The sequence below is a fragment of the Tenrec ecaudatus genome, chromosome 5, assembly GCF_050624435.1.
Source record: "Tenrec ecaudatus isolate mTenEca1 chromosome 5, mTenEca1.hap1, whole genome shotgun sequence".
Taxonomy (NCBI): Eukaryota; Metazoa; Chordata; class Mammalia; order Afrosoricida; family Tenrecidae; genus Tenrec; species Tenrec ecaudatus.
In genome coordinates, this window is record NC_134534.1 from 31,877,745 (window position 1) to 31,901,411 (window position 23,667).

Sequence of the window (23,667 nt, forward strand, 5' to 3'; positions counted from 1 at the left end):
ACACCCGTGAACACTTCAGAGTTGTAGCTGAAACATGAGTAGGTTTTCCATTAACTGCCAGAGGCTTTGGGAAATGGTAGAACACCAGCTCTTTCTGACACAGTGACTGTGCACTCCTTCCATCTTCTTTAGATGCTTCGTGGTTCTGCCAGTACTTTGTCCAAAGAACCTTTCAATACTGAAAATGCAGGGTTGAATTACTTTTCTTCAGTTCTTATACTTTGGGAAGTATCAGATGTATTCTTCTCTTTTGGGTTTTCAATTCCATGTCTCTATACATTTCATAATGATTCTTTACCTTGCCTTCTTAAGTTTACTTTGCCCTCTTAAGTTTTCTGTTCAGTTCTTTCACTTTATCAAGTTTTCCTTTGGCTTTAAATGAGGGAATTACCCCCACCTCCCCCCCATCAATGGAAAAAATGCTCCCCTGGGCAGAGCTTAAAAGTACATGTTTTTCTCACTAGGAAGAACAACAAACAACTCCCTCTTAGTGTATCCAGTGACATCACCTGGCAAAGTTCTCTCTGGTCACAATGAATTTTTGTAAAAAGAGTTTTACTCAAACTTCATTTTTTTGTGTGATGGAAATATAAGAGAAGAGTGTGCTGTTATAAAATTTTGTTTCCTGCTAGGGGAAAATGCTGCAGAAACTGTTGTGAGGTTGAACATATCATACAAGGACAGCACTATGGGAAAAACTAAAGTGTACAAGTGGTTTTCGACTTTCAGGAAAAGTGAAATGTCGATTGAAGAAAAACCTCATTCTGGATGTCCGTACACATCCCATAACTGACGAACATATTGACTCATAGTATATTTGGGGCTCTTTCTACCAGATCAGATTGTTAATTAAGCTTTCTATTTAGTGGTTCTGAAAAGAATGCATAACTATATGCAACAAAAAAGGCCTGATTTGTGGAAGACAGGGGGCTGGTTTTGCCACCATGACAATGCAGCTGCTCATGCAGCCATCTCTGGACTCCAGTTTTTGGCAAAAAAACACCATGCCTCTCTTGCCCAATTCACCTTAACCACCTCACATTGCTCCGAGAACTTTTTGTTTCTGCGAATAAAGAGGGATGACATGAATGGACAGTGATTTGATGACACAGAAGAGGTGAAGAAAAAACCAAGGGAGGTGCTGTCAACTATCCAAACACTTGAGTTTGAAAAATGTTTCCAAGAATGGAACTGCAGATTTGACAAATGTATTAAGTGAAATGGAAAACACTTTGAAGATGATAAGGTTGTTTTGTAAAAAAAAATTAAACGCATACCTTTGAAAATAAATTCCATTTTTTAGGAGGGGTACCCCTCATATTCAAGAGCAAGGCTCAGAAACTCTTCTGGTACCCATTTAGGATTTTTATTTCCTTTTTAATAACCTTTTGCTTTATGTTATGAGTGTTCCCTATGTCCAATCAACTCAACATATAGAACACATAGTGTTCAATGTGTCGAATCTATTGAGATGGTCTATAAATGCAAGAACATACTCAAGGTCATATGCTAGCTCTTATGGATTTGTCTTAATTTGTTTTGGCTTCAACTTGAACTTGCATGAGTAATTTATGATCTTTTTCATGGTCAGCACCTGGCCTTGTTCTAATAATATCTTGCTTTTACCACTGTTTCTTCCCACAAGTGTAGTCAATTTGATTTCAGGCATTCTATCCAGTGAGGTCCAGTAGAGTTGTCGTGTATGTTGATGAGAGGGGTATTTTCAATAAGTTGTTGGTCTCGGAACAGTCTACCATGTTAGCACTGGCATGTCATTTATTTTTGATCATGAAGATGCTTTATGGCTACAGATTGCTTCATTTCCATCTTTCACAATGCAATCAACATTTAACAATGCATCTTGATAAAAACTTTGAACGATTTCAGACTGAAGTTGGTAAAAAATTTTAATTTTGCTAGTCGTAGTTGGTACATAAATACGAGTAATTGTCAGAGTTAATGGTCTTCCTTGTAGGTGTATGGATGTTATTCTATCCCTTGTAGTATTGCAACTAGCTCAGCATACACTTTGACAGTTTGGTTTTGATGATGACAGTGATGTTCTTCCTCTTTGTCATGCTCAGCATAGTAGGTAGTCAAATTCAAAGTAACCAATACTAGACTATTTCAGCTCATCAAGTCATAGGCTACCTAGTCTTAAGTGCTTCCTTTAAACTTTGGCAACTTCCAACTTTCCTAGGTTCATATTTCATACATTACCATTACAATAACTAATGCATGTTTGCAGTCCTTTCTTTTCGAGTTGTGTCCCACAAGCAAGTGAAGGCTAGCTACACCGATCTCATTAAAGATCATGCTACTAGTTGGAGGAGGCAGCGCTTCCCCAATCATATTGTGAGGGTCTCTCAAACTGAGGGGTTCGTCTGTCAGCACTAAATCAGACAATAAACTGTTACTGCTCAGGGTTTCACTGGCCACTGTTTGTTATTTTGTTTGTTTCATAAAATTAGATATCTAGGTCCTTCTTTCTAGGCTGTCTTAGTCTAGAAACTCTTTTGAAACGTATCATGAGTGACCTTGCTGGTATCTGAAATAGTGATGGAATAGCTTCCAGCATCGCAGCAACATGCCAGCACCACAGTATGACAAGCTCAGTGGTTCTCAACTTCAATTGAAGCCCAATATGGAGAGCATAGTTTGTACTTGTGCACAAACAATGTCAAGTTTTGAAATTCTAAACCTAGCAAGCCATCTGAATTCACGTGGCTATTTCTAATATAAGTTAATAAGTGTATCAAATTATATGATCTAATATTTTATTCTCTTTGAAATTATGAGTTCAATAGTATAGATAGTATAAGAATGCTCAAATTAAGCTTATACTATGCATGAAGTCCTTTGACCACAGTATATTTAATTTACCATAAAGTATGCTCAAATTAAGCTTATACTATGCATGAAGTCCTTTGACCACAGTATATTTAATTTACCATAAAGTATTCATTTCTAGCCTTTTAAAAATCTCAGTGTCAAATATACAGTATATTAAAATAAAGTAAAACTTAAGGTTTTGAGTCACTTTTAGAGATTCATGTAAAATAACCACTATTCAAAGTAAGACTAGATATTTTCATGATAGACCAAATGTATAAATCTATATAAAAAGAAAGGTTATCTTCTCTTTAATAGTGATAATAAAATATTTAGCCAAATCAAAAACAATATTTAATTCATGCTCATTGAATATAGCTGCCTTAAAACTTGTAAATACAATTAGATATATAATATATTCAATCAAATATAAAGAGCATACCACACACACAAATCTCTTTCTAACTTCAGTTTCTCATAGTAACCAGAAATGTGAAGAGCTGACTGCAGGAAGATTTGAGGGTCATTTCAAGAACAAAGCAGTCAGATAAAAGTTTCATTTTCAGAGCCAAAGAAACAGCTATAAATCAATGCAAATGATGTACTGTAAGAGGGATATTATGAAAGATTAACATCAATTTATCTTTTAAGTATTCTAGCTGCCATTTTCATCATAATTAGCACTACCAGGAACATAAAAAGATCACATTCCTAATAAGTAAATATTTTCCTAAAAGCTGAACCTAATGAAAATTACAGGGTCTCCTTAACTTTGACGACTAGTAATTTATGATTTCTAGTAAACTAAATTTGATGGAGTAACTATCTTTATTTTATGCTTAATACAATTTTATTTTAAGAAAAACAGCTAACATATAAGCTTTTAATTATGAATGAGACCTTTATAGAAAATGAGGTGCAGATTTTAAAAATAAGACAAATAATAATCTCTGATTTATTTGTAGTATACACAGAGCATATCTTTAAAGTACTGAAAATAAATCAGCATTTTCAAAAGCAAATAACTTACAGTATACTCAAGAGTCCCTTTAGGCTTCTGAAAAGACATTCTTCTTCCATCTTTTTTGTCTAGAGTCTTCTTTTGGCCAGTGTCTGAAAAAAATTGAGGCATAAATCCTATTAAATTCATTTTCTTTTCAGAGTAATGTCATTGATTGCTGATTAGAGCTCAATGGACAGATATTAATTCACTAGTTATACTGCTTGCTTCCTGTGATTCTCTGCTCTAGAAAACAACTGCAAAAATAGGAAATGGATTCCTTCCCTCGGCTTGCTTCCACTCAATCTTGGATGGTTTCTTTCAACATATCCATCCCAATTGTAAGGTATACTTAAATGCACACAGACACACACACACACACACACACACACACAAGAAGGGGACTTGAAAACTTTGGGGGAAATGAAATTAAAAGATAATAGGATTTCCCCCAAGCATTTTGAAGTTCCCTCATATTTACATATAAATACAGACACATACATCAATTACATATAACATTAACCTCAAGAAACCAAGTCTAAGAAATATTAGTCCTCATGGGAGAAAATTTCTCTGTCCAAAAGTCACAATTAAAGAAAGGCTTTTCTATGAGATTATTTTAGCTGTACTATGTTCTTCTTTACACAACATGAAATAAATTAAGATGATACCATATATTAACATACTTTGTGCATTTCAATCCAGAAAAATTGACAATTCTTGCTCGCTTGCTTATCAAGTCATTTCACTGGAACATTTACTGGTTTGAGAATTAAATTCTAAACATATTTTACCTATTATTAGTAACCCTCTTATCTATACAATTGCACATTCATCTCTTAAAAGGCTAATCAGATACTGACAGCAATTAATTGAAATACCACTTTTTTTCTAAAAACCTTTAAATTTAGGCTCTATAATGCTAATCTAAATACCTCAAAAGTAAAGAAGAGTAGCCAAATTAAACATAGCACAATATTATATTCATCCTCAATATCCTGATTTTAAAAAAATCTGTAGGTTTCCAAGAAATATTACCACTACATTAGCTCAAATAATGTCAAAATAAACTTTTAATGACTTTTAAGAGACTGACAATTTGGCAAATAGTTTATTGCTGCTGTTAAGTACATTCAGCTTGATTCTGTACCCAGAGCACCCCCTGCTGACAGGGCAATGGTGGCTGTAATCATTACAGGAATGCATCACCAGGGCCTTCTCTTATAGGACTCCCAGGCAGGACTGAATGGTTAACATCTGACTGCTTAGTCACTGAGTTCCTAAGAGTTTGACTAGATGCACATATTTCTCAGTTGGTATGTTTTTTTTCCCTAATGATGGAAAACATTGAATTTAATTCCAAAAACAGCTCTATGCCATAAATGAATGAATGAATAAATAAATAAATGGATGAATGAATGAAACTGTCCTAAAATCACAGCATCAGAATTGGAGGCTCATTTATAAAAACCTGCAATATACAGATAACACAATCTTGCTTGTTGAAAGGGAGAATTTGAAGCACTTACTGAAGAAGATCAAAATGACATTCAGTATAAATTAAGGTAAACAAAAAATCCTCAAAAGAGGACCAATAAACATCAAGATGAATGGAGAAAATATTCACGTTTGTCAGTGACTTCACTTTACTTGAACCTACAATAAACTTGGGGAGGTGTGAGAGGGACTTTTTTTTGTGTATACAATGTGCACATATGATCTATTTAAAAACAATAGGGCTTTTTTAATGAAAAAGAAAATAGTCCTCATTTCAATGAGTCCATTTTAGCTTCTAAGTAGTTGCTAGGTTACCTGATCTAAAATAGTACTTCCTCTTCATTAAGAACATGGGCCCTGAGTCAAATGGACTTAGATGCTGGCTCCATCACCTATTAGCATATGATGGGAACCAATTCCCTTACCTTCTCTGTCCTTCAAGCTCCTCACCGATAGTAAATAGAAGTCAAGAAGCTGAATCAGGGTGAACAATGTGCCTAGAATATTGCCTGGAACCCATTACAAAACCCAAATCAAACTTATAGCTAATTCCAACCCTATTAGAGTTTCCAAGGCTGTAAATCTTAGAGGGAGCAAATAGCTTCATATATCTCCGAGAGAAAATATGGTGGGTTTGAACTTCCAACCTTTAAGTTAGTTAGCGGTCCAATACGTATCAGACAGTTCCATCAGTCCTTGGTAAAAGCCTACCGTCATTGAATTGATTCTTAGTCATAACAACCCTGAAGGGCAAAGTAATACTGTTCCTTAAGGTTTCCAAGTCTGCAAGTCTTCACCAGAGCAGACAGCCTCATCTTGTTCTCCCTCACAGTGGCTGGTGGATTTGAACCACTGGCATTGTGGTTAACAGCTTCATGCTTAACCTTCTGTGCCACCAAGGATCTCTAATGGAAACCCAAGGCAGCAAAAATGGTTAATCATTCAGCTACGAGCCATAATATTTGTGGGACAAATCTGCCAGATACCTTGGAGAAAGTTCTGATAATCTCCTTCAGAACAACGGTAGCTATGTCTACGGCCATACCACCATGAAAGCGCCTGATCTCGTCTGATCTCGGAAGCTAAGCAGGGTTGGGCCTGGTTAGTACTTGGATGGGAGAACAATCATAGCCATTGGGAACCTTATGAAGCACAGTCTACTCGGAGACACATGGATTCTTTATAAGTCAGAATCAACTAGAAAACAAGTAGTTTAGTGTAAATACAAAGGGGTGACAGAGAGTCTATAGTAAAATGAAATAAAAAATAATGGAACTTTTTCATAAACTTTTTTTAGCACCCTGGTATATGTGCCTCCAATAAATACAAATGCAAAAATTATTCACTGCAGTTTGTTTATAATGGCAAAAAATAGAAAGGCAAACACCTGGTACATAAAAACACTGGTTAAATAGTCTACAAAACTGAGTCCTCTTGCAAAATTTCCCAAGAACTCTAATAGGCATAATTATGTGAAGTTAGTCAATGAGAAAAACAAAGCTTAAAACATAGGTAGTTTATATGCTATCATTTGCTTACTTTTACAAGACTGGAAGAAATCAGAAAATGAAATTGGTTAAGTAAAAGAGTGGGTGGGAATGCTATACATAAGACCGAGAAAGAAGTGGTATTTCTGAGTATAAGGAGGAGTTCTGAAAAGTTTGTGGAAAAATTTCATCGCCTTTTGATTACATTTATCCATGAACCTCTTGAAGTTCCATCATACTGTTCCTTACTCTAGGGATTCATGGTTTCCATATTAAAAAAAGAAACTTCAATAGCAAGAAGTGGAAAATGTACTCTGAATTTGTATATATGAACAATTCAACCTAATTACTAAATAACTTTGTACAGAGAATTGTCTATATATTTTTGACTGTGCCAATAAAACAATAGATTAGTTTGTCTATTAGCTATGCCATATTCTCAATTTTCAAAGCATAGGGCTTCTCAAAAGTATTATATGTGTTATAGAGCTGAACAAATGATGTTGTTAGAGTACCAGGCTTCTCACTTGGGGGGTGGGAAGATGATTAAAATATATATGCATATACAAGGGAGTACTCACCCAAAAACAAAATTCCCTCCCCTAAGCTAAAAATTTAATTTTTTAACGAAACAACCTTATCACCTTCAAAGCACTCTCCATTACACTTAATGTATTTGTCAAAACTGCAATTCCATTCTTGGAAACATTTTTCAAACTTGTGTTTGAATGGCTGACAGGACCTTCCTCTTTTTAATATTCACCTCTTCTACGTTCTCAAATCGCTGTCCTTTCACATTGCCCCTCTCCATTCATGAAAACAAAAATTAAGTCACACAGAGCAAAGTCAGGTGAGTCAGGTGCATGTGGCAAGAGACATGCTGTTTGTTTACCAAACACTGGCACGCTGAGATGGCTGCATGTACAGGTACACTGTCATGGTGGCAAAATCGGTCCTGTCTGCCTATGAGCCTCGACTTGATCTTTGATTTCACTTGATGAACTTTTGACAAATAGGTGACAATGGTATATTCCACTGGCTTGACTGATGTTTGCTTTCCAGGTCACAAGAATAGCACCATGACTTCTCACCAGAAATAACCTTGGAAAAAAGTCTGAGTCACTTAGGAGCTGATCTTTCAAAGCATAGCATGTCTCCACTCAAGGCACTTTTTCCTCGTCTGTCAGAACCCGAGACACAAATTTCAAAGCTTTCCTTCTCATACCCAAATCTTCAATTAGAATTCACTGAACCAAGCTCCAAGATAGTCCAGGTAATTCCACCATCTCTTCAATGGTCCTTCACTGTCCTTTGAGCACAAATGCATGAATTTTGTTGATTTTTGTCCACGCAGGAAGTTGACAGATGTCCAGAACTAGCTTTGTCATCCATTATTTCATCTTTTTTGAAGTGAAAAAACTACTTGTACACTTACGTTTCTCCCATAATGCTGTCCTTGTAAGCTGTGTTCAACATCATAAAAGTTTCCGTGGCATTTTTCCCCAGCAGGAAACAAAATTTCCCAGCCACATACTGTTCTCTTAAATTGGCTATCACAAAAAAGAGGTCTGAGCAAAACTGATTTTATGAAAAAATTCACTGTGACCAGAGAGAACCTTTTCAGGCAATGCCACTGGGTGTACTACCCAGAGGGAGTTGGTAGATGCTCACCTAGTGGGGGAATGTGTACTACAAAAACTATGCCCAGCAGAGCTTTCTTCCTGTTTTAATTTGGTACTCATATAGTATATCCTGTTTTCTATATTTATACCTTCATTTCTATATTCTTTAATGTATATATCTCTTTTCTATGTAAATATATGTATCATATACATATATGGATAACTATATCTATAGATCATAAAGGCGAAGAACTCTTCAATACTGCAATACCAACTAAGAAATGAGTAATAATAAAATTAGAAAATCCTTGGAAAACAAAGTGGTAATAACTAATGTCTTTGAGAAAAAGAGCAGTCTGGTCGAAATTAAAACAAAAACGCTTCTCTGGAAAGGAAAGGCAATTTGCAAGTTGGGAATTACTAAATACAGAGAATTCTGAACTAAGTAATCCAAGAAGACAGGTTCAAAGAGTCTCACACAGGACAGTACAATAAAATTCAGTAAAACTTCAGTGATTGGTTGACATTTAAATATTGGTTACAAATTGGGTGGGCAATATTTGACTGAAAGCTTACATATATTATTGAAGTAGTTTTTGTTCATCTTTTAAGTTCTAAAATACTCATTTCATTGGGTACATTTGGCCTCTTGTACATCATGAGATCCTTTTGGCAGCAGTGAAGGGAGAACAAGCAAATTTTAAACCTGATCTCTGCCCAAAGGCCAAGAAGCGAAACAATCATATTTAAAAGTTTATGGTGAGGAAGCATTTCTTCTGAGAAATGTTTTGGACCTGGTTTTTCTGAGCAGGGTATATTCTTAAGCAAATAATCCAAGCAAAATCATTGTTTGTTTTTTCACTGTTTACCAGTTACAGCTACTTTTATTTCAAAATGGACTTTTTAGTCTCAGATATTAGCACAGCCACTACCTTATGATGGAAGTCCTAAGTTAAACTGAGGTCTTATTTTCTGATTTGGAGAAAATCCATAGATTGATGTAAAAATAAAACTGCTCAGAGAAAGTTTGATGCATAGGTTATTTACATAGTTTCCTTGAGAGACTATATAGGAATAAAAAGAGACGTGGCACTTTACAGAGGGGAAGAAAAAACCTTTAGATAATACAATCACTAAGGGAACAAAGTATTAACTTGTTTCTTGTCATGATAAATGAAAAATATAACATCATATAAGCAATAGGCTCACCAAATATATAAGCAATAAGCTCACCAGTATGAATCATCTTAATCAAATCAGAAAGCAAAATTAACAAACTCACACCGAGGGCAGTCTTTAAGAATTTCAGTTACATGGATGACATGGAGAGGTAAGGAGCTGCTTCTAGTCAAAGAAACTACAGAGTCATTAAAATGCAGTGCAAAGCAAAATTCTAGAATGAATCTTGGATCAGAGGAAAAATTTGCCATGAAGCCATTTCTGAAATGTCAAAAATGAGGTCTATATTAGATACGTGTTATATAAAGTTCCTTACAGAAGATAATTCTACTCTAGTGAGGCAGAAAGTCTTAATTTTGCTACACTGAAGACTTGTTATTTTAATTTGCTTTCCTAACAAGACAATAGAATTCAAAAAATATTTTAAAATAGCAATTTATTTATTACATAAATAGCCAATTGAGGTTAAAACCACTTGATTTTATGAATTAAACTTCTAAATGCCAATGCAACTTTTTGTTGCTGCCAAGCAGAACCTAATTCCCATCAAGCCCATGTGTAAAAATTTTCACACCAGAATCCAAAACTGTTCCTCCATAGAGATATTAAGACTATGACAGCGTGAAAACAGACTATTAGTCTACAGATTACTTCTAACTAATGATATACACATTTCCCTTCATTGGTTTTAGAAGTAACATGTACTATGCCTAATGGTGTTTTACTCTGTGCTTCATAATTCAGAAGAATTTTGTAAACATTTGCAACTTCAAATTTAAGAAAGGTGCAACTATACTATCATTTTTAAGAGTTCCCCAAGAAATGCAATTCAAGCCAGAAAACTAAAGTACCAAGTTCCCAGTTTACAGTCTGAAAGTCAAATAGCAAATTATTACTTTAATAATTTAAGATTCCAAAACTTTTTGTATTGCTTCTATTATAAAAAGTTTTAAACGTTAACGATAAAATACATCTATTCAAGTATGTTTCTCATCAATGAAGTTATATAGAATTCAAAGAAATAAACATATCACTTTCAAATATACATGAAGCTACAAACATATAATCAAAATATTTGAGAGTTGAAAGTTATCTGTTATTGCCTAGTTCAGCTTCCTACTAGACTATAAAAAGTATCTCTTGCTTTTCAAAAGTTTGCTTTATGACAGTTCACTTTTGATATACTTGTAGGTTTTAATAAGGTGCTTTAATAATGCAGCCCAAACTATTTTCTAGAATTTATTGACAGAAGAAAGGGTGACCAAATTTCACCTCAGGTACTCTGGACATGTTGTCAGGAAAGACCAGACCCTGGAGAAAAACATTATGCTTGGTAAAGTGAGGGGCAGAGAGATCAAGAGAGGTCCTCAATGACAGGGACTGACACAGCAGTTGCAACTGTGTGCTCAGAGAACAGCTGTGAGGCTGGCGCAGGACTGGGCAGTGTTTTATTCTGTTGTTCACAGGGTCGCTGTGGGTGGGAAAGGACTGGGGGGTACTGCATAATAATATTGTGCTTCCTTCTCTTACCTATTGTGGTCGTTTCATAATCTGGTGTCTATTTGGGACTTGAGAGGATTAAAAGTGGAGGGATGGAGCCTAGTCTGTTAATAGGGTCAGGGCCAAGAGCCCTCTGTGTGGGCATTGCCTTCCCTTAAGGATTCTGGTATTTTCTTCCTAGGAGGTGGGAAATACTTCTCTATCTCTGCTCACTCCTTGGGAGACTTTGTAGCTGACAAGACACGCGAAACTGTGCTAGTGCCCTGACCTGGTGAAGCCACGTGGAGACCCCTGCCAGTGCTGAGATGCTTACAATGCCACTGGATCAAAAGACTTTCCACCCGCTGGCCTGCGATCTTCCTGCATTCGGCATCATTGCATGTGTTTCTATAAAGAGGACTTTATAGATTGACATCAAACATATGGGCTTATATCAGACTTATGGGCTTAGCCTGGACTCCGTTGGGATGTTTTCTTAATGGACAATTACTCTTTGATATAAAACTCTCTCTCATACACAGATGCATGTTTATCAATTTGTTTCTCTAGTCTACCCGGACTGATACACCTATGCACTATCTAAAGCATGCTGATAATTTGCCAGCATATCAGAACTTTTAAATCATCCTCTTTATAAATTATTTCTAGCCCAAATGAACTATAGTGAAAGAAAATACTCCTTTGAGTTTAAGTTTCTGAAATATGTTGGTTACTTACTGATTATTACTGATTATGAATAAATGATTCATGTGTGCTTGACGAGAACATAAACACTGTACATATATATGCATGCATACTTCTCATCCATGAGAAATTTGATGATTGTGTTGTTCAAATCACCTCTACTTACATTTATTTGAATTTTGTTTCCCTGCCTGTTACTAACTAAAAATCAAAGAGTCAATTTTCATGCACAACAAATCTGAGCAGCACTGTCGGTAGGACATTTGAAGGAATCACACTTGAAGAAGAAATAACAGAACAGGCTTCTCTATCCAACTTCTATTTGTGACAGTAACATCAAATCTTTGTCCATAACTAATATATTAGTCCTTGGGATAGAGTTTACTTTTATTACTAAGCACTATTTACTCACCACTGAGGAAAAAACTCAATTGACACAAGGCCTGAATAATGAAACATGAGCAGAAGTGATATGGGACCATCAGTCTAATGCACTTATGCTTTCTTGAGTTGAAGGAAAACTCAAAAATGTTCCATATAGAAGCTGTTTCAATCAACATAAATCTTACACACAAAAATAATTCCTATATTATTCCATACACACACACACACACACACACACACACACACACACATACAATGGCTACTCTCATTTCTGCATCTGGTTAAATAAAAGCACTTCTAAAATAAAGATTTCTCCAAAGATTCATCATGAAAAGTTGCTAAGGGGAAAAGAAAAATCTCAAGATTGCTTGCGGAATCTTTACCGAAGTATATTTAATCCTATAAGACAAAAAATATGTTAATTTTATAAAAATAAAGATACTAAGAATTAAGAGAACATAATAAAAGAACTGATGATGAGTGCTAAATAAGCAGCTATGAAATATGGCTGAAAAACTAAATTTGAATATTATAAACATGAAAAATGTAAAAATAGTCTAATGTGTAAATATCAGGGAGTGAGAAGAAAAATGGGAGATGAACTAGCTAATGTCATTTCATGGCAAAGTAAGTTTATACCACCTAGAGCTAAAACCCACCATCTGTCTCTCTAGTGGGTTTGGAATGAGCAGGTGAACACCAGGTGAGTAATCAAAACCTGCCAGCTCCTCTATGATAGGAAGATGAGGATTTCTGCTCTCACAAAGATTTGTAGCCTTGGAAATGCAAAGGGTCAGTTCTACTCTGGTCTATGAGGTCACTATGGGACAGACTCACCTTGATGGCAGTGAGTTTGAGTTTGGTCTATCAGTTTGTCCAACTATGGTGGTTTATGTATTACTAAGATGATGGAATTTATGCCTCTGGTATTTCAAATATTAGCAGGGTCATTCATGATGGTCTGACAACTTCTGAAAATTGGTCAATAAAAACTTAGATCACAAAAGAACATACAATGCTAAAAGATGAACACTTCCGGTTGGTAGGCAACTGAATATAACTGAATAAAACTAGCGGCAACCTTAATAAGGTTGATGGAGTAAAGCCTTTGGGACAATCACATACTGATTGTGGCACAATTTACTATGAGAGCAGCAGCTGCAGACATCCATTAGTAATTGGAATGTTTAACTTACAAAATATGAATTGAGAAAAATGGGAAATCATCAAGATGCAAAATAAATATTCTAGGTATTTATAAGCAGAATTGCATGATCTTGGCCATGATCAATTTGACAATCATTACAGTCTACTAGGCTGGCAATGACAAACAGAAGACTAACGGTGTCGCATTCATCGTGAAACAGAACCCTTTATGATCTATCCTGAAATAAAACATGATCAGTGATATGGTTCACCCATACACTTACAAGAGAGACCAAGTAATATAACAACTATTTAAATTTACATACCAACCACAAATACCAAACTTAAAGAATATAAAGATAAAAAGATCTTTCTAGTATTCTTTGCTTTTGGCCAAGACCCATTGACTTCAACAATCATATCTTCTTCAGAATGCAGCTTAAACTTTTGAGAATTCCCTAAGGGTGTGCCCAGCCAGTAACACAGGGTGACCCTATGTACAAGAGAATTAAACAATGGCGGGCTCTGAGCTGTCCTCACGATTGTTGGGCGACTTGAACTCACTGTTGCAGTTACTGTATCAGTCTATCGTGTTGAGGGGCTTGTCCCTTTTACATGGACCTTGTACTTCTTCTCCAAAGATGATAGCCTTCTTCATGAATTAGCCCCTTCTGTTAACATGCCTCAAGTATGTGAGAAGTCTTTCCATCACTTTTAAGAAGCAGTCTCATATTTCTTATGATTTTTCTTTTGGAAACTACCAGTACTTTTAATATTCTTGCCAATGTAATTTTCATTATCCAATGTTTACATGTATATGGGGTGACTGGGAAAACGGCTTGAGTCAAGTACACCTTAATCCTCAAAGTGATATCTTTGCTCACCTAAAAGATGTTTGTTTTTGCTGAAGATCTGTGCAAAGCCGTAATACATACTTTTGACTTTGTTGCTGCTGTTTACTTAAGGATTGATTGTGGATACAAGGAAAATGAAATGCCTGACAACTTCAATTTTTTCTCCAGTCACTGTGACATTGTTTACTGATCTAGTTCTGATGATTTGTTTTCTTTATGTTAAGGTGCAATCCATATTGAAGGCTGCAGTCTTGATCATCATCACTAAGTGCTTCAAATCCTCTTCCATTGAGCAAGCAAGGTTTTCATCTGCATATTGTTAATGAATCTTCCTCCAATCTTAGCTGCACATTTTTCTTCATATACTCTACTTATTCTCATTATGTGCTAGACATACAAACTCCGTAAGTATGGGGAAAGGCACATGCCTGATACACACCTCTCCTTGTCTTAAACCATGCAGTATTCCCTTGTTCTGTTTGAACCACTGCCTCCTCATCTGCATAAGCACAAGATGTGTTCTGGAATTCTAATATTTCTTAGTGCTATTCCCAATTTGTTATGATTCACATTGTTGAATGCTTTTGCATAATCAATAAGACACTTTCTTTTCTGCTTTTAGCAGTTATTGCTGATGGTTCAATAACTATGAAAGTGCACAAGAATATTAGACAAGTGCATAGTAAACTATTATTATTTTATGTACTTATCGATTTTTCATTATATCAAAAGTGAACTAGCAAAAAGAATATAAACATAATTCTTCAAGACTGATTCAGCTTTTAGGGTTTTCTGGATATGAAGACTGATTGCAATTAATTCTGTTGCAGAATTTGTCTCATTGCATTATGTGATTTGAATCATGGACTCAGTAAAATGAATTAATAAAATCTCTAGGGATGTTCTTAAGACTATAAACTCTTTAAAAGGATAGGAACATTTTAAATTCTGCCCTGCATACTCCTATAGTTGCTAACAGCAAATAAGTCAATAAATAATTTAACAAATTGAGAGATATGCAGAATTCAGATAAAAGAAAATTTCAAAATCTTAGAAAATAAAAAATCAAGAATAATCGTTTAAATAATGTCAATTAATGTATTATCAAAGTTTTTCCACTAGATACAACATAATTCAATCTATTAAAATTTAATGTTTCAAATTTAATTTACCTTGTTACTCATAAACCTACTTACAAATGCACACAGACACATAAATATGAGGAGGTTTCAAGTAGTTTGTGGAAAAATATAATTAGAATAATGGAGTTTTCCATGAAAATTTGAAGTCCCTTCATACATATTCTATAAAGCAGAAAGGCTTCAGGAGCCTCGTTTAATGATTTGCAAACAAGGTCCACCACAGCTGGTATTTAAAAAAAAGATAAATGGCCCACATTCAAAGTTAAAAGAACCGCTGATTATTGGGGTCAGCACTTCCACACAGAAGTCATTTTATTTCCTAAAAATAAGACACTTGTGTGCATCAAAAGACTTCATCAAGAGTAAAACGAGAACCCATGCACTGGGAAAATATTTTGGCAATGACATACTGGATAAGGGACTAGTATCTAAATCTATAGAATTTATTATGGGAATCAGCACTTTCACAAAGAAATAGTCATTTTAGCTCCTGAAATAAGACACTTCATGCATTAAAGGCATTCATCAAGAGAGCAGAAAGAGAATCTACAGACTAGGAAAAATTGAGGTCAATGAAATAACATATAATGGACAAATATCTAAAATCTATAGAAAACTACAACTCAGCAAGAAAAAGAGAAGTAACCTAATTAAAAATGGGTAAACAGCATAAACAAATAGCTCACCAAAGAATACATCCTAGTAGCCAAGAAACATGAAGAAATTGCTTGTGATCAATAGCATTTGAAAGTTGCCCATCAAAAAGTGAGATGCCACCTCACACTGGCATCAATAACAAAGTTACCAAAAAAAAAAAAAAAAAGCTAGAGAGGTTGTGGAGATACTGGAACTTTCATAGATTGCTGGTGAGACAATAAAACTATACAACCTCAGTGGAAAACAGTATGGGGTTTCCTCAACTGAGAATAGAAGTATCAAACGACCCAGCAATCCCTCTACTATGTATATGTCCTAAAGAGAAATATGAAGCAAAGCACATTAGCAGAAGAATGGATAAATTTATTTTACACACAATAAAAGTAAGTACACACAATGGAATACACACAGCTAAGGAATAATGATGAAACACGCAAAACCTCCTGACATGGTTTAGAATACTTTCTGCTGAGTGAAGTTAGTTAAACACTAAAGGCGATCTGTATGAGACCACTGATATATTAGAAAACCAATCAAGATAAAGTATTAATACTAAAAGAAACAGATCTTGTTGGTTACCAGAGGTGGGAAGGAGAGGGGAAGCAATAGGCTACAGCACAGGTTCCCAACATATATATCCTACTGCCCCCTTTTCAGAAGCAAAACCCAAACCAAAAAGAACAGCCTCGCCTTCCCTCATACTCCAGGAAAAGGGCAGGTGTATTGTTTTGCAGCCCTACTGGATCACCCCAGCCTTTCCCCACTTTGGGAAACAATGGGCTAGAGGGTAACTCATTCTCATAAAACTGATACCAATCTCAGCTTATAAAGACAGCTTTTTTTTACTTTAAATCATGAAGTAGCTTTTTTGTGCTAAGTGACTGCCTCTTTATCTGTGTACATATTCTACATGAACACAACGGTCTGGATTTCCCATTCTTAGCAATATTATATGTAAGGCCTGTCATCCTCCCTTGGATCAGGGAGGTGGTTTTGAACTGCTAATCTTGGAGATCCCATTCCAATTTGTAATCACTATGCCATCACAGCTCCAGAGGATACACAGGGGCTAACTTGAGTAAAGGGGGAAATAATATCCTACTAGAGGAAGAACCAAAAAGAAGGTGGGGTGTGTGTAAAATATTGGGAGCTTTGTTGTTTAGACTACAAAAATGATCTGAAGTGCAAACTCCCACCTAATGTACAAAAGTTAAAAAAAACCACAATAGCATTCAAGTAGTCATTTTAGAAGAACTGATATCACTATTACTTTCATTGCCATTCCCACTTTCATAATCTTTCCATCAAAGGCAAAAGGAGGATTAGGATGGAAAAATGGACCACTGTTTATATCCCTTCTAGTAGGATGCACACAAAAAAGAAAGGGCATTTGTAAAGATGAGGCCACCACTCCCCTTCACTCCAATTGCAACCTAGAATGGAAACAGGATAATCATTTGGGTGGGCATGGTAGTTACATAATTTGGTGTTGATTTGGGACTGAGGGGATTAAGAGGAAAGGGGTGGAGTCTAGTCTGGCAATCAGATCACAGCCAACAAGGCCTCTGTGTGGGCATGGCCTTCTCCTGAGAATTCTGGGAACTCCTGTATTTTCCTTCTTGGAGGCGGGAGATATTTCTCTCCCTCTGCTCACTTCCTTGGAGACTCTCTACTGACAAAACTCAAGGCTCACTCCCCGAGATGACGCTTTACAGACAAGACACATGGTGCTACACCCTGGCAGCTGGAGAAGCAACATGAACTTTCCCTGATGCAACCAGACCTCTGGAGCCAAAGAAGCCACGTAGAGACCCCTGCCAGTGCTGCATCCTGAAGACTTCCAACCCACCACCCTGTGATCCTCTGGAATTTGACATCATTGCATGTTTTGTGAGTCTGAAGAGGACTTTATAGATTGATAACGGACATATGGGCTAATATCAGTCTTATGGACTTGATCTGCACTGGGCTGGGATGTTTTCTCAATATTCAACTGCTCTTGTATATAAACCTTTCTGATACATATGTGTGCCTATGAATTTGTTTCTCTAGTCTACCCAGACTAACACAGTAGAGTTTTAAAGTGAGCGGGATTGGAATTTCAAAATCAATGGACTGTTTTAAAAAAACAAAAGATATTATTCTAACTGGCAAAAATTTATAGAGAATAATTTAAATGTAATGTATTTCAAGGATCTTACCACTGAGAGAAAAGAGTTAACAGTTGAGGTAGTTTATGATTACAAATTATTTCATGTTCATATTAAAATACATTTAGACTCTTTAAGTCAATCTACATTTATTTGTCCTTATTTATTAACTTATGATCTACTAAAATAAACATTTTCCAAGTCTAATCAATATGGAATTGCTATTTATCTGCTTTACCAACGAGCTATATTTAAGGTAATTTTTAAGTCATCATAATTTAACCATTAAGCAGAAAGTAGTACTGTATTGTAAAGTAAGATGTTTCCTTTTTAATTTTTATCAATTAGAACAATGACTTGATAAAAATCCTAATTCCATCCAAATTTCAATTATGATTTTTCCTAAGGAAGATAACAATATCAAAGCCAGTAAAGACTTAAACTAGCAAATGCTAAGGCATCCACCTTGGAGAAGAGCAAGGACAATGGTTTAACAGTCCCAGACAAGTGGCTTGCTAATAGACATAGTAAAACTAGATTTTATTTAGTTTGTCTGGTCATTCTTCAATTTGTTGACAGTAAAAGTATTTCAACAGAATTACGGAATCTGACATGGTGGAGGGCAAGATCACAAACAACAAATGGGGTCTTGGCATGCAGCCAATCTACAAGTGTGGATGTGTCTGCACAGAAATTCTGCTACAATACATAGGAATTGTCAATGAATTAAAGGGTGATAGACAGCAAAAATCTTAAGGAGCTGTTATAAAACACTGATAATAAGATAGTCACAAACAGAAAGAGCAGAAGAAATCTTTACACACACTAACAGATACTCATTCTAAAGAGTACAAATAAAAAGAACTACCCTACACCCAAAACCAATCTAGTAGGGAGTTAGCTGTAAAGAACAAAATTCTTCTCAAGTCACGGCTTCAAAACAGTTTAAACTGATTTAGTCATGGCCAAGAGAACACAACTAGAGAAGAATGTGAAGTCTAATGAAAGAGTCAGAACAGGAAAAATTCCAAGTAGAAGCTGTGGAACAGAGACTTGGAAGAGCAATGAGCAACTTCAGGCGTCTGGTGCGTCTGATGCGGAGGACTGTGGAGGTCAGCGCATTTGAATAGGCCCAGAGGTACCATCTTTGAGCTGGGCACCATTGCCCTGATCTGCCTTTCAAGAGTTTTGGTCACTATGCAATGTGCCTGCTGCCCTGGCTTTCCTCTGACGGAGAGGTTGTTTCTAGTAGGCTGTCTTCCTGTAAATGTTCCAGTTCTGGTTATCTTCCCAGTTCATTCACATTTTACAAATTCGGATCTGCTGTGTTTTCCCTTGCCCATGAATAAACTGGGAAGAACTTGTTGGAAGTCCTTCTTGAAACTAAGAGTATCTGAAAGTTGATGAAGAACCATTTACATTTTCTTTAAATCCCCATGTATTGCCTCCCATAGAGTCAACCTGGCCAGTTACAGCTATTCTAGCAATGGCAGAGGGTAATCAATTTCTTAAAGTGCTTTCAGAATGCTACTCAGTAACTTCATAGAAAAAAACTTTTACCTGAAAAGGTATTTCCTAGCTTTATTCCCCATGATTTTCACTGTCTCTGGCTCCAAATAGAAACAAGCTCTAGAATTGAGAATTGTTGAAATCTGGTCCAACTTTATTTTATACACAAACAAACAAAAAAGTACCAAAGAAAATTTGGTAATTTGGTCCAATTCTTTAAGGAAGTTGATGCTAGGGTGTATTTGCCTCCCTGACTAAGGCTACATGGCTACATCACAAAGCCTCTAATCTGAGTCAGAACCTTGGGGCATTAAAAAAAGCACTGGTGGCACAGTGGTCAAGCGCTTAGTTGCTAACCAAAAGATCAACAGTCAGAACCCCTGGGTGGCTCTAGGAAAGAATAGACTTGGCCATTTGCACCTCAAAAAACAACAGTCTGGGGAACCCTATGGGGCAGTTCTACTCTGTCCCTTTGGGTTGCTGTTTGCTGGAATCTACTGGAGCACACAAAACAGGGGCATTAAAAGCTCCCAGTGTTTTGGAGGGTTTTTGTTGTGCAATGGGTTGCTATGGGTCAGAATCAACTCAAGGGCAAATGGCACTAACAACAACGGCTGGTGAAAATGGTTTCTGCTGACCCTGCTGACCACTACACTAAAGGTTGAGGTGGCAACCCAGCCAATGGTAGGTACCCCAGAAGAGGCCTGATGATCTGCTTTTGTTAAGATGAAAACAACAATAACAAAAAAGCAAGCCCCAGCCAAGTAGTCAATTCTGACTTTCAGCCAAGAAAACCAAGCAAAACAGCAGTTCCCCTCTGTAACACAAGTGTTCTCCGAGTTAAAATACACTCAATTGGAACTACCACCACCATGAATATTAATAGATATGCTAGCTGTACAAAAGCTTCTTCAACAGAAGATAAATGGGTGCAGTATTCTGAAGTTGTTACTCTGAAGCTCAGAGGGTTCAATGCCTTTGAATGACTAGACTGAATATATATCTTTGGTAATGATACAATACTGACCACAAGATTTTTTTTCTCACCCAACTTTCTGATGAATTTTTGGTTTGTCTAGAGCAGTGGTTCTCAACACTTTTGGGGGTCGAATGACCCTTTTACAGCGGTCGGTCGATTTATAACAGTAGCAACATTACAGTTATGAAATAGCAATGAAAATAATTTTATGGTTGGGGGGTCACAACATGAGGAACTGTATTAAAGGGCCATGGCATTAGAAAGGTTGAGAACCACTGATCTAGAGGTTGGCTAACTAAACGAAGTTTTAAAACATAAAATCTTTGGTTCAAATACTTTTAAAAGGTTCAGTCCTTATCCCTGGCCCTACCTTTAAGAGTATTCAGTATCTATTTAGTGTCCCCTAAGATAAAGTAGAAACTACCTGTCCCGATTCCACAAACAGTGATTGTGGAATCTAATGGTACACGATTCTCTGTAAAGTGAAAAAGAATTGTTCAAATGGTTCAAGAATTATGGATTAATTCTAGTCTAATGGAACTAGATTAAAAAAAAATGAATGGCCCTGATCCAGCTCCAGGAGCCATGCTAGGGTTAGGTTTTGAACATCTACATTTCTTCAAAGTTTAATTATGCGCAGATCAAGGGATGTTTTCCTGTGAGGCAGGGGGGTGGGAGCATACAGAGTTGTGGCTAACTTCTGCAGTCCTTGGGCTTGCATTTCCCACCCATGATTTATTCCCCAGGTCCAAACACGCGCATTAAAAGCAGCAACACAGATAAAACAGGAATGTTCAGCAGACCTGCCACTGTTTATGGAAGGAACGGCACCCTATTTTTTTCCAGGGCTCTCTTCAGCACGCCCTTGCAGAAATCCCGTAAGATAACCAATCTCTTGCGGAGGAAAATAAACAACAAAAACTTCCTGATTTCTTTCTCAAGAAGTGGTCCTAAGCCAAGATGTTGAAAGACGACTCGCACAATCTGCATTACAAAAGGAAACTGGGCAAAAGTTTCCCGGTGCTGCCACCTGAAGTCGACATCCCCCAGCCTTGCAGGGCACACGACACGCAAACCTCAAGCAGGCGTGTTCCTTTCCCACACACAACTTTGGCTTTTTTTTTTTTTTTACGTTTCACGTGAAGTGGATCTTAAAGGTTAGTTAGTCGCAAGGAGATGGAGCCAAGAGGGGCACGGAGCGTTTCCGAATCATGGGCACGCAAAACCCAGGGCATCGCGAACCGGTTCGGGACCCGCCGCCCTGCGGGAGGGTGCGGCGAGGCCGGCCCCGCCGAGGGCAGAGTGGAGCACGAGCGCCCGGAGCAGGAAGCGCTCCGACGCAGGCGGCGGAAAGCCTCGGCCGGTCCCCAAAGCTGGCCGGGCCCTGCCCTTCGGCCCCCGCCCCGCCCGCCCCCGCCGGGCCTGGCCCCCGGCCCCCGTGGGCCGCCTTCCCAGGCTCGCACTCGGACCCCGCCGCGGCCGCCGCCCCCCTCAGCCCGTCGGCCGCGCGGGAGGCCAGGGAAGGGTGGGCTCACCAGGTCCCTCCGGGCTGGTGGGCGCCGGGGGCCGGTGGGGCGGAGATCCGCACCCGGGGTCCCCCTGGGCGGGCTCCCTCAGGTAATCCTCGAAGCGCACCTGCCGGGCTTCGCCGCCGCCCCCGAGCCCCCACAGGCGGCTGGCCGTGCCCCGCAGGAGGCGCCCGCTCTTCCCCGTGAACGTGGTCAGGTACTCCATGCCGCCGCGGGGCGGCCGCGGGGCCGGGGCCGGGCCGGGGACGGTTTCCTCGGCGGCGGCGGCAGCGGCGTGCGCGCCTGTCCGCCGTCGGACGGGACCCGGGGGCGGGGGCTCGAGCACCTCACAGGAGGGGGAGGGGAGGGGCGGCCCACGGCAGGCCCGGGGGCAACCATCTGCCCAGCCCGCGCCGGGGGAGCCGCGGCCGGCCGAAAGTTTGGGAAAAGTTTCCCTTTGGCTTTCAAACTCCCAGTCCGGAGGAAAGGAGCCGGAAGACACGCTTCATGGTGACTGGAACGGACGCACGTTTGGAATACGGGCGGCTTGTCGGCAAGGGGGACCCGGTTCCCTCCGCCCGCCCCCCCACCCGCTTGGGTCAAATGGAACAGACCGGCCCCCGCCCGCCCCGCCCCGCCCCGCCCCGTCCGGGACCGACCGGACTGTCCAGAAGGCTGGGGAAGCCCAGGAGGCCGCTTCCTTGGGCCCAGGACATAAAAATAGCTCTTTTGGAACCTTTCTGAAAGCTGGGAGGTATTTGCAGACCTCTCTGGAAGTCCTGTACTTTGTGTAGTCGGCTAGAGTTGGGAGCACAAGCCACAGAAAACTTTTGCCCCTTGAAATTATTTATTTGGGGAGAGGGTAACTTATCCAAGACAGCAATCGTAGTTAAAACCGAATCCAGCTCGCGCCGCACCTGAAATCCTCTGTGTGAAATAAAGCTTTCACCCATATTTTCAGTTTGCTGTGGCATGAACTTGGGACGTGACATCCTGTATGCAAGGCTGCCGGCCGGCCTGTTAGCGACAAAGAACTCTGTCCTCCTCCAGACACAGACTTTTAGACTGCAGGGCCTTTGGGCAGATAATTACTACCCATTCTGGCCCCTCTGAGTTCTGGTTGGTCTCATACTTTCTTCTCTGTTTATAACTCTTTTAGTCTACCACGCAATACATAACGCATTCCCCGTTCTTGGAGTCAATAAACTTAAAAAGAAAAGGGGTGAACTGCTCAGAAAGCTAAAGAGCTAAATTGTCCCAAGTGATGGTACTTAGTTTTTTGGCAAACGAGCAAACTATCAGCCCACTCTTTTTTTTAAAAAAAATCAGGAGGTCTTTTACCCACCTTCAGCATTTCCAGCTGTAATTTTCACTAGGTTGTAACACTGGTGCCCAGCGGTGAAGGGCTTGACTGCTAACCGGAAAGGCTGGCTGTTCAAGCCCAACCATGGCTCTGTGTGAGAAAGATTTTGTAATCTTGTCCTGTAAAGATTCTCATCCACTGTTATTGAGTCAGTTCCCTCTCGTAGTGACTCTA

The 23,667-nt window shown here is 38.4% G+C and overlaps 1 protein-coding gene across 5 annotated transcripts in view; it reads right to left on the reverse strand.

Moving 5' to 3' along the window:
• OXR1 (oxidation resistance 1) overlaps window positions 1-23,667 on the reverse strand; it is a 459,178-nt gene that overhangs the window by 55,996 nt on the left and 379,515 nt on the right. For 3 of the 5 annotated variants that reach the window (XM_075549367.1, XM_075549368.1, XM_075549365.1), the window contains exon 4: window positions 3,863-3,945. In XM_075549367.1, coding sequence (XP_075405482.1) covers window positions 3,863-3,945 — 83 coding nt within the window. Of the gene's footprint in view, window positions 1-3,862; window positions 3,946-22,157; window positions 22,471-23,667 lie in introns of those variants that run through there. The other 2 variants (XM_075549366.1, XM_075549369.1) reach the window with 2 other exon arrangements.